Below are 14,490 nucleotides of genomic sequence, written 5' to 3' on the forward strand. Positions count from 1 at the left end.
GTGTGTGTGTGTGTGTGTGTGTGTGTGTGTGTGTGTGTGTGTGTGTGTGTGTGTGTGTGTGTGTGTGTGTGTGTGTGTGTGTGTGTGTGTGTGTGGTAGAAGTTAATAGCATATAATGCCCACTGGCAAAGCAAGATCTGTTAATTAGCAATATGTATACAATTACATCACAAAGACTAATAATATTTCTAATTATATCCTTTCTTGTTGAAAAAGAAACAGGAAAATGTCAGGACCTAGTGGCTGTCAAATTATTAAATATACAAGTTGAATGTCCAGCTGCTGCAATATCTCACTCCACACTTTGGGGTCATGTGTGCTATATAAAAGTGACGGTCAACTTCTACTATCGGATTAGAGTAGCCGAAGAGTTGGTAGTCTATAAACTCAAACTTAGAGATAGCTAGTGCAGATAGCTCTTGTGTAACATTGTATGAAATCAAAGACAAAAACAAAAGAGGAGCTTGAGGGCTAGCTAGCACTATAGGAGTTATACAGTTTTAATTTTAGAAAACAATGAATCTCCCCAACAAAATATGGAGAATTAAAAGGAAACACAAAAGCCATTCAACAGTTATATTGGTTTTACACAAAGCAGATATTCAAGAATCATGTGATGCTGGAAGTCAAGATAACAGCAGTTTTATCTTTAACTTGGCAAGAATGAAAAAAAAAAAAATCAAATTAAAGAAAGTACTACACTGTATCACATGATAGCAGTAACAGAATAGATAAGGTGATTCAACACACTGCACTGTCTGCAAATACGCCCCTAGAGTTTACTGTCCTACTTCAATAACAACAGTTGGTTATTAAACACAATGGGCTATCTGTACTCTGCCCACCGCTGGTATCAAAACCTGTTGTAAGCCTGTAGACTTAACACTGAGCCACTGGGGGCCAATAACAAGAGTCATGACAAAATGCTTTAATTATGACAGGCATCATTGTCTGTCACCTAGAGACAAGATGTGGTGACTGTCAGAAGCATGAACCACCATTGTCTGTCACCTAGAGACAAGATGTGGTGACTGTTAGAAGCATGAAGCACCATTGTCTGTCACCTAGAGACAAGATGTGGTGACTGTTAGAAGCATGTAGCACCATTGTCTGTCACCTAGAGACAAGATGTGGTGACTGTCAGAAGCATGTAATATTATTGTCTGTCACCTAGACACAAGATCTGGTGACTGTCAGAAGCATGAACCACCATTGCCTGTCACCTAGACACAAGATGTGGTGACTGTCAGAAGCATGAACCACCATTGCCTGTCACCTAGAGACAAGATGTGGTGACTGTCAGAAGCATGAACCACCATTGCCTGTCACCTAGAGACAAGATGTGGTGACTGTTAGAAGCATGTAGCACCATTGTCTGTCACCTAGAGACAAGATTTGGTGACTGTTAGAAGCATGAAGCACCATTGTCTGTCACCTAGAGACAAGATTTGGTGACTGTTAGAAGCATGAAGCACCATTGTCTGTCACCTAGAGACACGATGTGGTGACTGTTAGAAGCACACTTCATCATTCCAATGCACCTGACTGTTGGAAGCCTGCTGCATCACAGCTTGTTACCTGGAAATTCAGATTAAATGGCAGCAGTGTTTTGAAAACATATGGTGTAGCTTGTTTGTTTTTTGTTTTTAGATTGTGTTGTTTTGTTGAGAGATCGATGTTGATCATACTTCTTATCTTATAAAGAGAAAAAGTATTTCTTTGAACATTTAGAAATGTCTACCTCTTGGGAACAAGAAGCCTGAAATACGATAAAAAATAACCTGGGAAATTACTCCGAGCTCCTGTTCATCTATCAGCTTGTTTATCCTAATATAAGTTAGTTACTTCCTGTAATATAGTACAACAATATTGAAATGCAGCACTAGAGCAGTCAACACCGAAACTCACACAGCACATATTAATATAATATATAGCTCCTTCTGGACATAGCTTTAACATAGAGTTTGGAATTTATTTACGATACTACTGCACAGATTAGTATTAGCAAGTTAACGTAATAGAGGTTTACCTTTTCAAGTGCCCATCAGTACAGTATTCCATTAATAAAATCCCCAATTTAGGCTAGGATGCATGCCCTTACCAAGGGCAAATTCAACCAAAGAATGTACAGAATGGACGCAGGCATAGTGTGTGTTGCACGTGTGTTGTATAGAAACGAGAAAAACAGCAGAGTCTGCGTCGTAAAGATGTCGAGAAAGATCGTAAAAATTCACACTCAGTCCGAACCTCATCTTCAGCTCTCACAAAGCAAACTAACGAAACTGTATGTGTTTACAGTCTTTTCTGAATCTCGTTAGCATTTAATTACACGACCAACATAAATAACGGCCGTTTCTAAACAAGACTACGTAATGAATGAAAGTTTTGCGCAACAGAAAACAACTACTTGTACATGAAAACTTTCACGTCACTAATTGATGTAATAGGAACTGTTGTGGAGCTCTCGCGAAATGGAAAAATTATAAATAAAATATATAGAAATATTTCATTTTGCCAAACTGTTTAAATAAATCAGAAACACAACACCTGGAACTAATTGATGTATTTTATATAATCTTAAATAACAAGAATATCTTATAGTTGAAAAAAATATATCTCGAGTCCAAAAACTCAAACCAAAATTAAACCGCACAATCAAAACAAGCCAATACCATATGATAACCCAGTACATAAATTTATATTTTTAATAGAGGACCAACACATCAAAGCGTCTATTGTTTCATAGGATCTCTTTTATCTCTTCAAAATTATTCAAATGTTAAACGCACGCGTGTTTATATGTTATTTTAAACATTACAACTTAACTGAATAAACCAATAAAAATCGTTCTGAAGTACAAACTTCACACGCTAGGTGTAAGCTTAAATGCTCCTCCACATCCGACGTCAAAGAGTCCAAAGCTAAGATCATCTCCAAATAATGGTTAACTTGAATAAGCACAAAATCTGAAGAAGACCTCAGTATAGAAACCGAAACGCCATCCTACTTAACACTAAAGAGATAAAAGCATCCATTAAAATTTAAAGCCAAATCTGTACGAGATCACACTGTTTAACAAGCTAAAAACAATAAATGAATATTAAGCTAAATTTTCCTAAACCAAAACGCACGAAACTTTCCAATAATCCAAGAAGGTTAGTACAAAAAAAAAATCTACATCTTAATTAACGACGAATGTTGAATAAAATATAAAATAATGTTTAGTAAAACAGCAAAGGTATAAAGATATACAAGTGTTGAAAAAAACAAACAAGGACCAATAAAAGTTGTCCCCATGACTTTCAGATAATTTGGGGGGTTTATTTATCTGTAAAAGATAATAAGTGATCAGAAGTCACCTTGCAACAAACAAAATTCATCATCATAAATGCATCCATAAAAATGTTGGTATTTAAAACAATGAGATCCTAATCATACATAATGGAATACTCATTTATAACAATGTCAATCTATAAAATAAGAATACGAAAACAAGGAAGCGTGTTACTCTCTAAAATCCAGGCGTGTACTCATTCTTCCATACGTTTACAATAATAATGTCTGTCTGTTAGCTCGCTTGGCATGTCATGACGATGTGGCAGGAAGAAGCTGAGTGTTGTATCAATGTGAACGAGAACGAAAACCACCAGTTTTCACATTATAGGTTACAATACCAGTACAATCCTGGTAGTTTAAACTCGTTCCATGTTAGTTAATCTGAAAAGAACCGGAAATCCGCTGAACTAGGCTCAACTAATATGCTCTGGTCAAGGTCTAAATAAACAGCCTTCGTTTTTACCTCTGTTTTCCAATAGTAAACCACATAAAATGATATAGTTGACACGTGATTCTCGTCGCTTTAGTACTTGCTTTTAAGTGTTTTGAAAAATCGTGCTCATTTGTAAGGTCAGCGAAGTTTCGTAGTTAATTGAAGAGCTCTAACAATGAAAATATATATTAATTTTTGTTTCTACGAATATTTTCGATCGGCTACGGCTGTTTCAAATCCATTTTGATTTCGTATCAAGTTATTACCAAAGTGCTAATTTAAAAATACAATATTCAATAATAGCTCAACTACGTGTTACCCAATACAACTTCCGACTGTACAGTCACTAATATACCACTAAGAAATAATTATATTACGTACGTAAGCAAGCCTTCGGCTTGTTACCATGGAAACATAAATCATACAAACTTTTTTTGTTGTTACATCCACTTAGCGTCTGTGTTGTGCAAGAAGGAATTTTATACTCATACCAGCATATATTTTCAAGAATTTAAGACAAATATTGAAATAATGTTATAACATGAAAGCATATGGAAAATAACAAAAAATGACACATTTATATACCGAATATTAATAACAGTTAAAGTTATAAGCAAAATACTGGTAAATTCACTCTTCAAAAGTTATTTGTATAGTAAAATTTTCTTTTTGTTACATTAGCCCAGTTAAACCAACGACGAACACTCCATGTACTGAAATTAATAACTGGTTTATTATCCACTTGTACAAGGTACTTTAATTCTCAAACAATACCGGACTGAGGCCTAACTACACAATTTTTAGGCTACACAATCAAAATGTATGATATACAACTCTTGATTGACTCACTGAAGAGACTATAAGACACCCAAAATTTTCACTTACTGTGCTTTATATCTAATAGATTAATCAAACCTGTTTCCAAAACTGACAGACTGATTACTTAATGATTTCACCACGCAACTATAATGCACACAGTTTACACCAGATTTTACCAAACGACACTAAACGTATAAAGTGCCCTCTCACCAAAATCATTTACAAGACAGATAATTATAATGCAAAATTTTTTCAACAAACAGTAATGTATAAACAAAACATTAATTGTTCACAACATTATTATTAAATAATACAATATCATAAAATTCCAAACGAAATTTATTTAGTACAATAACATATCATTGCTACAAATGGACCTGAAAAATGTACTCGTTACAGCTATGGCTCCAAAGCTGAATGCACGCTGTTCTTAATTAGGTAAAGTACGTAGGTATAAAAGCAAGCTAGACTGAATACATTTATTGAAACGTATTTATTCGCAATTATCACTGGTCTCAGATAGTATATTTCAATTTCACAATTAATAAATGCCACCAGGCCTCGTTTCGCAAAAGATCAAGAAAGGTGTACATTATAAGTAATCATATTAATATGTCACTATGACTTGCAGAGGCTGGAAGGTACGATTCGTTCATCCAATGTATCTATATTAAATTCACGGTGGTACACATCTTACACACGTGTCAACAGCCATAGTGACTGGAAATTCTGGAGGGGGAGGGGGGGGGGGGGTTTCAAACAGGTTTTCTTGAAAATTCGAATGATTATAGTACTAACTGCTGTTAATATAAAATCAGGTTACAATTGTTCAGACAAATATTGATATAGTAACAATGATGAAAAACTATATGGAACGATAAAATACTATAGTTTTTGACAAAAGGGCCTACATTTTTCAGGGGTAACGTTTTCAAAAGATGGGTATTGTCTTTTCCAACAGTAAACGCTTTACCTCTGAATAAGACCCACCTGTCGAAAGTGCTAGCGTTTTTATTGTGTTTGATTTTTTGCGATTTATAAACCTTTTTAATCCTACGTGATTTTTTTGCTGTGATGAAGAAAAACTATACTTAGTTGTGGGGGGGGGGGGCTTCAGTTATACATCAGCTATACTCATTAGTGGGTTGGTTTTTAGTTCTGATCTATGTAGGTAGTATGCTTTCGATCAGCAGTTGTGTCCTAAAACAAAATACTTTATTCTGGAAAATTGTTTTGTTTTTTTTTACTTTTTGTGAACAAAAAAAAACTTTCTGAAACTTAGTATATCCCAAGACACGTCATTATGCACTCACCCCTACCTGTTAGTCGTAATTACCAACGAATACGTACATTTCTTTACTAAGTTAGTACAACTGAAATTAAGGCATCTCTACATCTTAACCATGACAAATACAACGTGCACGCGAGGGACTCCAACTTATCAGTATGAATCTCATTGCAAGTCACACAGTACTGGCTTCACTCCAACAGCTGTAAAACGTTGCAGACGTGGGAGTATGGAACATTTAGTTACAAAAAAAAAAATAACTTTTTACAATAGGTAAGTTCTCTTTTTTAATAATTACAGTGTTTTGATACATAGTATCGGGTCGTCATCACGTAAGAGTTGAATTCAAAAAGGTAGTCGACTTCCCAAGAATGTTACAGACTAGTAGTGGTGAGGACAAATTTCTAGGTGATGTTTAATTAGCTTTTTCTTAGTAAAATGAGATGGATAAAATAACGAGGAGGGAGTCCTGGATATTTATTTAGCGTTGACTTTGATAAATTTTTCGTAATGCTTCAGCTATTTTTTCTTCTTTTGATGTCTGGTTCTCTTTCACTCATTTCGACACTATTTTCAGTGACAACAACTTTTGTTTCTTCGAGCTGTTTAAGAATATTAAACGGTCCTTTAAGAAATGAATAAAAACCCTATAACCCGAGCGCTTCGGAAAGGCTTCAAAACTTCTTGGACCTTCGTGTTTTTCTAACATCATAAACGGTCCTTAATTTTGAGGTTCGTTTCTCTCCGATATTAATGTTTACACGAGTTGTATTTGATTTTGTACATGACTCCGTTGTTTCTACTTTCAGTGGGGTAACAATAATTTATAAACAATGTTAAACGAACTAGCGCTAAATAAATGGACAAAACTTGGAGCTTATTCACATTTTAAATAGTTTCAGAGCTGGAGAGCTGCTCGCAGCCAAAATTTTTGGGAGGGATCTGCCTACAAAGTTGTTCCCCCCTCGCTTAAAAAAATAAATAAATAAAGCATTGCAACTCCAAGCACTCTGGTTTATATTTAACATTTTGGCCATTTTCCTTTTCTGGAAAAAATGAGCTGTGATTTTGTTAAAGATTTCAAGGGGGAAGTCATATTACAAAAAGTATTCCAAAATATTATATTTTAGTATACTGTACTTGAAAAATAGGCATGTGAAATATTTATTTTCAAATAAATATATAATAAAACATGTATACAAGATAAATACGTCATGCTTAAGAAAAACTAGTCTTTGCTCCCTCCCTCTCACTTCCTCTTTATTTTTTTTGTCTTGTTGGGGGGGGGTATCCTCAAACCTCCCCACTGCTTACGGCCCTGCTTCTGTGGAAAACTTAAGTTAAATGCAATTTTTGATACTTATAGCACACATGTTTTTGCTTTTCTTCGATTCATGTTCATCACATTGACCAATTCGTGTTCGTCACATTGACCAGGTGAAGAAGTGACGATTTGTCAATGGAATTGTTTGCGAGTGTATAACGACCAAATGAAAAGAACTGACAAATTAGCACCAAATGCTCTAGTATAAAATTCATGGACGTGGCCCTGAAAAGAGGGAAGAAGGATTAGTGTACATATACGTTCCCTAATTAATTAATATAGCATTTGATAGTAAACATCCAAAACACAGATCCAGGCTTGGCAAGAAAAGATCTGAAACTCAACTTTCCATCCCAAGATTTACTGAAACAAGACTTTGTTGCGTGTGAAACAATAAAATCTGGATTTTACAGCTTACAACAACGACGTGACGCATTAGGACATCGAATTAACGCGAGACTTAAAATTATCATATATGAATCACATCTCAATAAATTATTATAAATTACCGGGATAATTATACTGAAAAAAAACACATCATAACAAATTAAGTTATATAGCTGGAACACTGAGAAATCTGAAACCATCTTATGCGACAAACGTCCAATATTTCCTAGATCAAATCCACAGTTAACTAGGCCTATTCAAACGATATTTTCAGTAGTTTTACGATCGTTTGTGTCTACAGTAACTACGTCGATATTAGTTTCAAAAATTAAGAACCATTATAGTGTATTTGATGTTTCACAAATAGCTTCCTTACAAGAAGACTCAAATATACTCAAATCTGTCATTTAGATACAAATTATTGTTATATATTATTGTATTGCCCCCCCCCTCCATATTATAATAATTACAAATTCAACACGTTGGTCTATTTAATGTACCTCAAGAAGAGGTTTCTTTGTAAGACAGTACTCACTGTCAGACGAAGGGCACCCGCCCGAAACGTCACAAAAAAATAAAACAGAATAAGGTTTTATATATATATAAAACAGAGATCACTCAACAATTTACTTAGACGAGGGCTAACAATTGGATATGTTTGTACTGCGCTCGTAGAACAACAGTCTCCTAGTACCAACATTATCAGTACTTTCTATTGTTACAGGAAAATTTCGAGATTTCGCCATTGAACGAAGTTTGATTTTATTTGTTCCATCTCTTTGTAGTTTCGACACTACTGACGAAATTTTGGCATGCTTGTGTAAACTCAGAGAAACGTTGTCGGTAAACATAAGTAAAGCACGTAATATGTAACCTGAAAACATGGGCGAACCCAATTGAATGGACAAGATACAACAAGAAAATAACTTCAGAGATTTTACCGTAGATAAATCAACATGTTTACTTTTGACGCAGAATCAAATCATGAACATTTAATTTTCAGAGGCCAGCAAGTTAAAGAAAAACAAACCTATAATAAACCTTAACACTTTGACTCGCACCTATAATGCATTCAACTAATTTGTGCCGTATTTCTAATTTTACCCTAAATCAGTTCAAAAACCAAATTTGTTTAAATGGAAAAAAGTACCTTTTTATTTCTATCTGTATTTGAAATATATGAACGCTTTTCTTTAGTTTGTTCGTGTATTTTCAACGCTGAGCCAAAAATAGACCAGAAAATGATAAATTTTAAGATAAATCTAACTCCTAAGTACAAAACTTATCGTCGAAATATATCCTTTTACATTTGCTGTCGTGTCTCTCTCGGGGATAATTTATGAGAAAGCTAAGTCAAACATAAATTATCCATACGTTCGTTTTTCATCCAAGCTGGTTCTGAAACGTATTCAGTCATTACGTCACGTACCTCTCCAATAAAATGATAAAGAATCTCATTTACAAACACAGTTCCCAAGAAAATATCACTGGAAAAAAAAAAGTGTTTGTAAAGAGGATAAGAATGTCGTTCATTAAAACAACGTGTAGAATCGAAAGATAAACATATCTATTTACAATGTTTTATACTTTTATTTCCACAAACTTAATAGTAGATGGCAAAAGAAGGCAGGATTTACAACAGGTTTGAGCTTTGGTAGATGGAATTTTTAGTAATGACAGTATACAAGCAACAAATATTTTATACACCCAACCCATTTATGATTTTATACAATTGACAACAAAACGCTGTAATTGGTAAATAATACAATTATTGTTTAGTACATAAAAACTTAATACACATCAACGAAACTACTTAAAACTATTACTACCTAACATCACGAGAGACTGTTAAAACTATTATGATCTGACATCTCGCTACATCAGAACGAAACTACACAACATTCAAATTCGAGTTTAAATTATTAGTTTTATGTTGATTTTAACACGTTTGTTTTGATTGAAACTATATTCACTGGTAACGGTATACGCTAAATTTCTTCCTCTGTCTTGTCTGGCTGAAACAGGCGTAGATAGTTCTAGAAACATTTTTCTTGAAATTATAATTATTTATATACTGAACTAACGGAGACCCGCAAAACATTTGCGGTCAAATTAATATCTTTATTGCAAAACCACTTCTTTGAACACAGGATTTCTAGAATAATACAAAATAATTCTAATCACAGATACCGAAATCTACAAGTCCACTTGTCTTAGGCCTAACATTAGTTAAGCCTTTATTAAATCCTGCCTATATTCGATAAAGAGATAACACTGTAACTTGCATTTTTTTTTTGCTTTAGTTTAGTTAGGGATAAACTTTGCCGTACTATCAATAAATAAACTTATAACGTTAGACCTTTTTAAAAATTTTGATAAGCTTTTAATATGTTGTTGTACAAAATGTCTTCTAAAGTAGATTTACTCCCGCATTTTGTTTACGTCCGTTAAAATAAATGTGGGAGCATTTCCAGGACAGACAAAAACTGAGTATTATTATAACAGATAGATTATTTTTGTAATTAACTCAAGTTATCTACCGCTTATCTTTACCCAGCACGACACAATAAATGAATAACAATATTTAAACACCTTACATTGTTTAAAGGTTTTCAACATACCTATATTTGTTTTGCAGAGTCGTATATTTTAATTGCGTCTTTATCATAATGAAACTAATTTAAATTAATCAACATCTTACAGTAAAAAAAGTACACGATAATTTTAAAAAACGAAACCCAATTTACTCCGTGAAAAAAAAACTTTCAATAAGCTCCAATAACCATAAATAATTTAACCATTAAATCAATAAAAAACAACCACAGAAATATTTCTCGTTTTCTCTGTTTTCGTTAAAGACTCCATATGAATTAAAGTTTACCAAAACTAAGCAAGCCTCAACAACGTAAGCTGCACTAACTAAAACAGATAATAATGTTTTAAAAATGTAAAATTCGGCACAAAAAAGAATATATTTGAAAGACTGTCCTACTTACAATTAAAATAAAATAGAGATAACACGTGAGCTGTAGGGTTGTAAAAGAAGTAAATCCACGTCGTTAAATATTACGACAACGATACATTGAGTGAACTGTTAACATACGAAGTTCAAATGAGCGTGTGGCCAATGACAGGTTTAACACCGGTTGTTACTTATACATTGCCACGTTCACCATAAGCAGACGCTTAGACATATGTAGTAATTCACAACAAGTTGTTGTGGAGCAACAACATAAAGTTCTCATAATGAGTACAGGAGTCTACAACACTGCTGAAAAACTATTAGGCTGGTATTTAAAAAATATATTAGTATTACTAAGAAGTAACTGATAACTTAAGGCCTATTGAGATTGATAGAAGTTGGATAGTTTCTGCTTAGTTTAAAAATAAATATAAAATTACTATATTGTTATGTATAATTAATTTAAAATAAAATCAGAGGCATCACACCGCGTTGATAAATACAAGGTGTAAATGTTTAAATTTGATGCGAAATAAAAAACAATAATAAACTGATTATACCCCCAATAAACAACAAGATATGGGGATGAGTAGTAAAGTCTGAGAAAAGAGACACTGTATTAAGAGCATGACTCGGTGCATGTTGTCATTGTTGCTGTTGTACACGTTCAAAAAACAATCAACCAAGAAAAAGAAAAAAAAAACACGAAGAAACTGTCGGTACTATCCTCCTAGCGGTGTTGAGTGCATACTTTTTGTACTGCAATATGCGTCATTGACCAAGCAATGAATAAAAACAAAAAAGCCGGAGGGCAGTTCTTTTGTCTCTAATTTGTGAAAGAAAATAAAAGCTATTTCTATCAGTTTTGAATTTCTGTAAATAATCTATACGTATAAAAAAAACATTTACAAACTGTGTTGGATAAAAAGTCAGATATGTCACAAAAAATGCGCATGCGCCATTCGCTCGTTTTCACACCAGGATACAGAAATATCAGGACATGCGGTATTTTGGTAAACGACAAAGGGGTCCGCCATAGATTAAAAAAAACACCTAACAAAGTTAATATACGTGCCTTTTATGAATTATCGTTTCACTTATTTAATTCTTGTATATTTTTACTAGGTAATAAATATCCCAAATGCATTTCACGTTGATGAATTTCCAATATTTTTCAATTGTATCATTTTTGTATTCTTCAAGTCAAAAGAACGTTGTCATCGTATTTCATTAAAACACTTCTGAAACTTAAAAACGGATAAAAATACTACAGAAAACATCATATAACGTGGATAATGAGAGCACAAAGAATTAAAATATATCAAAATTTGGGTGAACCAAACTCCCTCATCTTACCCTACTTTCCAACACTTTCTTACCAAGAAACTTTTTATCTTAAAAAATATTTTAATGTACGATATCGACAGTCTTTCACCACACCAGATTTAACTGTCGTATTAACCTACATACAAGTGCTGATTTTCTCAAATTATAATCAGATTTGTGCAAATTAAAAACAAAATGGCCCTTTTCCCCTTACCATATGGCAACAATTACCACACTTGTGCTTTTAATTAAGGCTAAATGAACATATATCAACCCAGACCGTGAAAAAAAAAAGTTAGGATATTTTTTTTATTTTTTTTTTATATAAAGCAATTCTTTTAAATATTAAATAAATGGCACAGGCTTTTTACAGACGTAGAAACAGAAAAAAACAAACACACAAGAAACCGACCAGATAGTTTTAAGAGTCTATAATAAAGTCACCATAAGCATAGGTAACATTCAGCTACAAACAAATTAAACCGAGTATAGAAATACGTAATATTATTAGCTATTTTATAACAATGTTTGTTTAAATGGAAACGCATCCGCCATGTTTTTTGGTTGTTGTTGTTGTTGTTTGTTTCCCGTGTTTTAGGATTTATTTACAATAAGGGAAGTTTTAACGAAAAGAAAGAGGACGCATTACATATAACTCCAAGTTAAGAACAACAATGAACCTGTTAGTCTATCTAGGCCGTCCCATCCACTAAATTAAACTTTAAAATGAAAATAAAGCACTCAAAACCAGCCCTTATCATTCCAATATTTATAAAGTCTTTCCTTAAATTAACTGCTTCCAACACATCTGGAAGCAACCAATTCCTACGACCATAACCCTGCTCGAAAAGTTAAACCGTCTTAGCTGAAGCTAAAATGTATATTTGTGTCCCCCTAGTCCTACCATTCTCACCATTAAATATGAACAAAAAAAAGATGATGCATCAACACCATCAATTCTCTTAACAATCCTAAACACCTCAATCAAATCTCTTCCAACTCATCATTTCAGAGATCTTAACCTGTCCTCGTATAATAACCTTTCAATCCCAGGTAGTAGCCCTATTCTGAACACGAAGATGTAGGGTTTAACACAGATGACAATAAGCCTACATAGTTTTGTTGTTGTAGTTTGTTTTTTCACCGCATAAGCCTGTATAGCAGTAGTTTTACATTTATAATATTCTAAGCCTAACCATCATTGCAAATACACATATTTTCCTTAATTTAATTATATAACTTATTTCGTAAAAGAAAAAAAAGTAAGCGAAAAAGTATAAAATAACACTCACCTCAGTTCAACATAAAACGCACTGCCAGTGCCAATATGGCCGGCAGAAAGAGCTTTTACGTTGCTCATTGTTACTGGCGTTAGCTAAAACAAACCACACACATAAACTGACAGTGATACAGCCTTCAACTTTCAACAGCCAGGACACTGTCTGTCTTTTTTTTTTTAAATCTATATTTACAAGAAATATTATGACGGAACAGTTTCCTTTGCTTTATTTCATTATCTCTACGCTTTGATCTCACTGTATTAATGGTAATATTACGATCATTTTTTTCCTGACACACATACTGGCCTAAGGCGTACCATATATCTCCATCTTCGTTATTTATAAGTAAACGGAATGCTTGGCAAAATCACTGAACGCTAAAAAAATCCACAAAGAAAGGAAGCCTTTTCGTAACGATTTCACCAGGAATTAAATATCTTCTACAAAAGCTGCTAAATTCATAACTTTCCACGATTTTTACGAGTCCGTTCGTGATATGATGATGGTAGAGAAATAAAAATAACAAGTTTTTTTTCTTTTAACCTTCAAAAATAAAGTGAGAAAAACTCAGAGCTTTCTGACGTACCACTCGAGTTAGGCTTAAGCCTTTCGATTACGCAAGGAGAATCAACGAAGGCGACAGAGTGGCGGAAAGAAAGAACGGCTGAAGACTCCGCTTCAGGCGGCTACTACACATATACACATTCATGCATGCAGCGCGTGAGTCAATGAACTAACCCTCATTACAGAAGGGCAGAACGCGGCGAAGCAGACACATGACAAACAGGCAGGTTTGGACGAGTCCAGGTTGATTGAAGGAGGGACAAACAGAATGCTGGAGGACGCGAAGAACAGCAAATCCTGAAGGTCATGGATAGAGGAAACCTCACCGTGCGTCACCCACTCAGGCAGCTGACAACGTGAACACCATACCGAGTGAGTTACTTATGATGCACGAGAGAAAGGGCGTGCTGTTAATAGCAGTTTGTACAAGTAATTTTCTTTTACTGTAGAGACAGTTCATTACGTGTAACCAAGGAGAGGGGGGAGGAGGCTCGAAGCACACTCGATACTATCTGTGGTTACATTGAAATACAAAAGATAAACAAAAAAAAAGAAACTTTGTAGCAAAGTGCAAAAAAAATGGATGTCGATGGAGAGAGGTAACTATGGGAGCTGTATATAATCCTGAACCCTTGTCATTCTTTATCTAAACTTCCTTTCCCGTACACAGCATTTAGTCTAAATATATTCATGTTTCTTGAAATGAAATAAGAAATAACATATCAGCCACAGACATACACTATTTCGAAAACCTGGCGTTTCGTTTACTTA

The 14,490-nt window shown here is 34.0% G+C and overlaps 1 protein-coding gene across 1 annotated transcript in view; it reads right to left on the reverse strand.

Annotated features, from left to right (window-relative positions):
- The window catches only part of LOC106465046, a gene marked incomplete at its 3' end in the record, with an annotated part of 45,634 nt that extends 31,559 nt beyond the window's left edge, over positions 1–14,075 (reverse strand). The window contains exon 1 of the mRNA XM_013925237.2: positions 13,168–14,075. Within this exon, the coding sequence (XP_013780691.2) occupies positions 13,168–13,235 (68 nt within the window). The remainder of the gene's footprint in view (positions 1–13,167) is intronic.
- Between the last annotated feature and the right edge of the window lie 415 nt (positions 14,076–14,490).

This window comes from Limulus polyphemus, unplaced genomic scaffold (genome assembly GCF_000517525.1).
Source record: "Limulus polyphemus unplaced genomic scaffold, Limulus_polyphemus-2.1.2 Scaffold1817, whole genome shotgun sequence".
Lineage (NCBI taxonomy): Eukaryota > Metazoa > Arthropoda > Merostomata > Xiphosura > Limulidae > Limulus > Limulus polyphemus.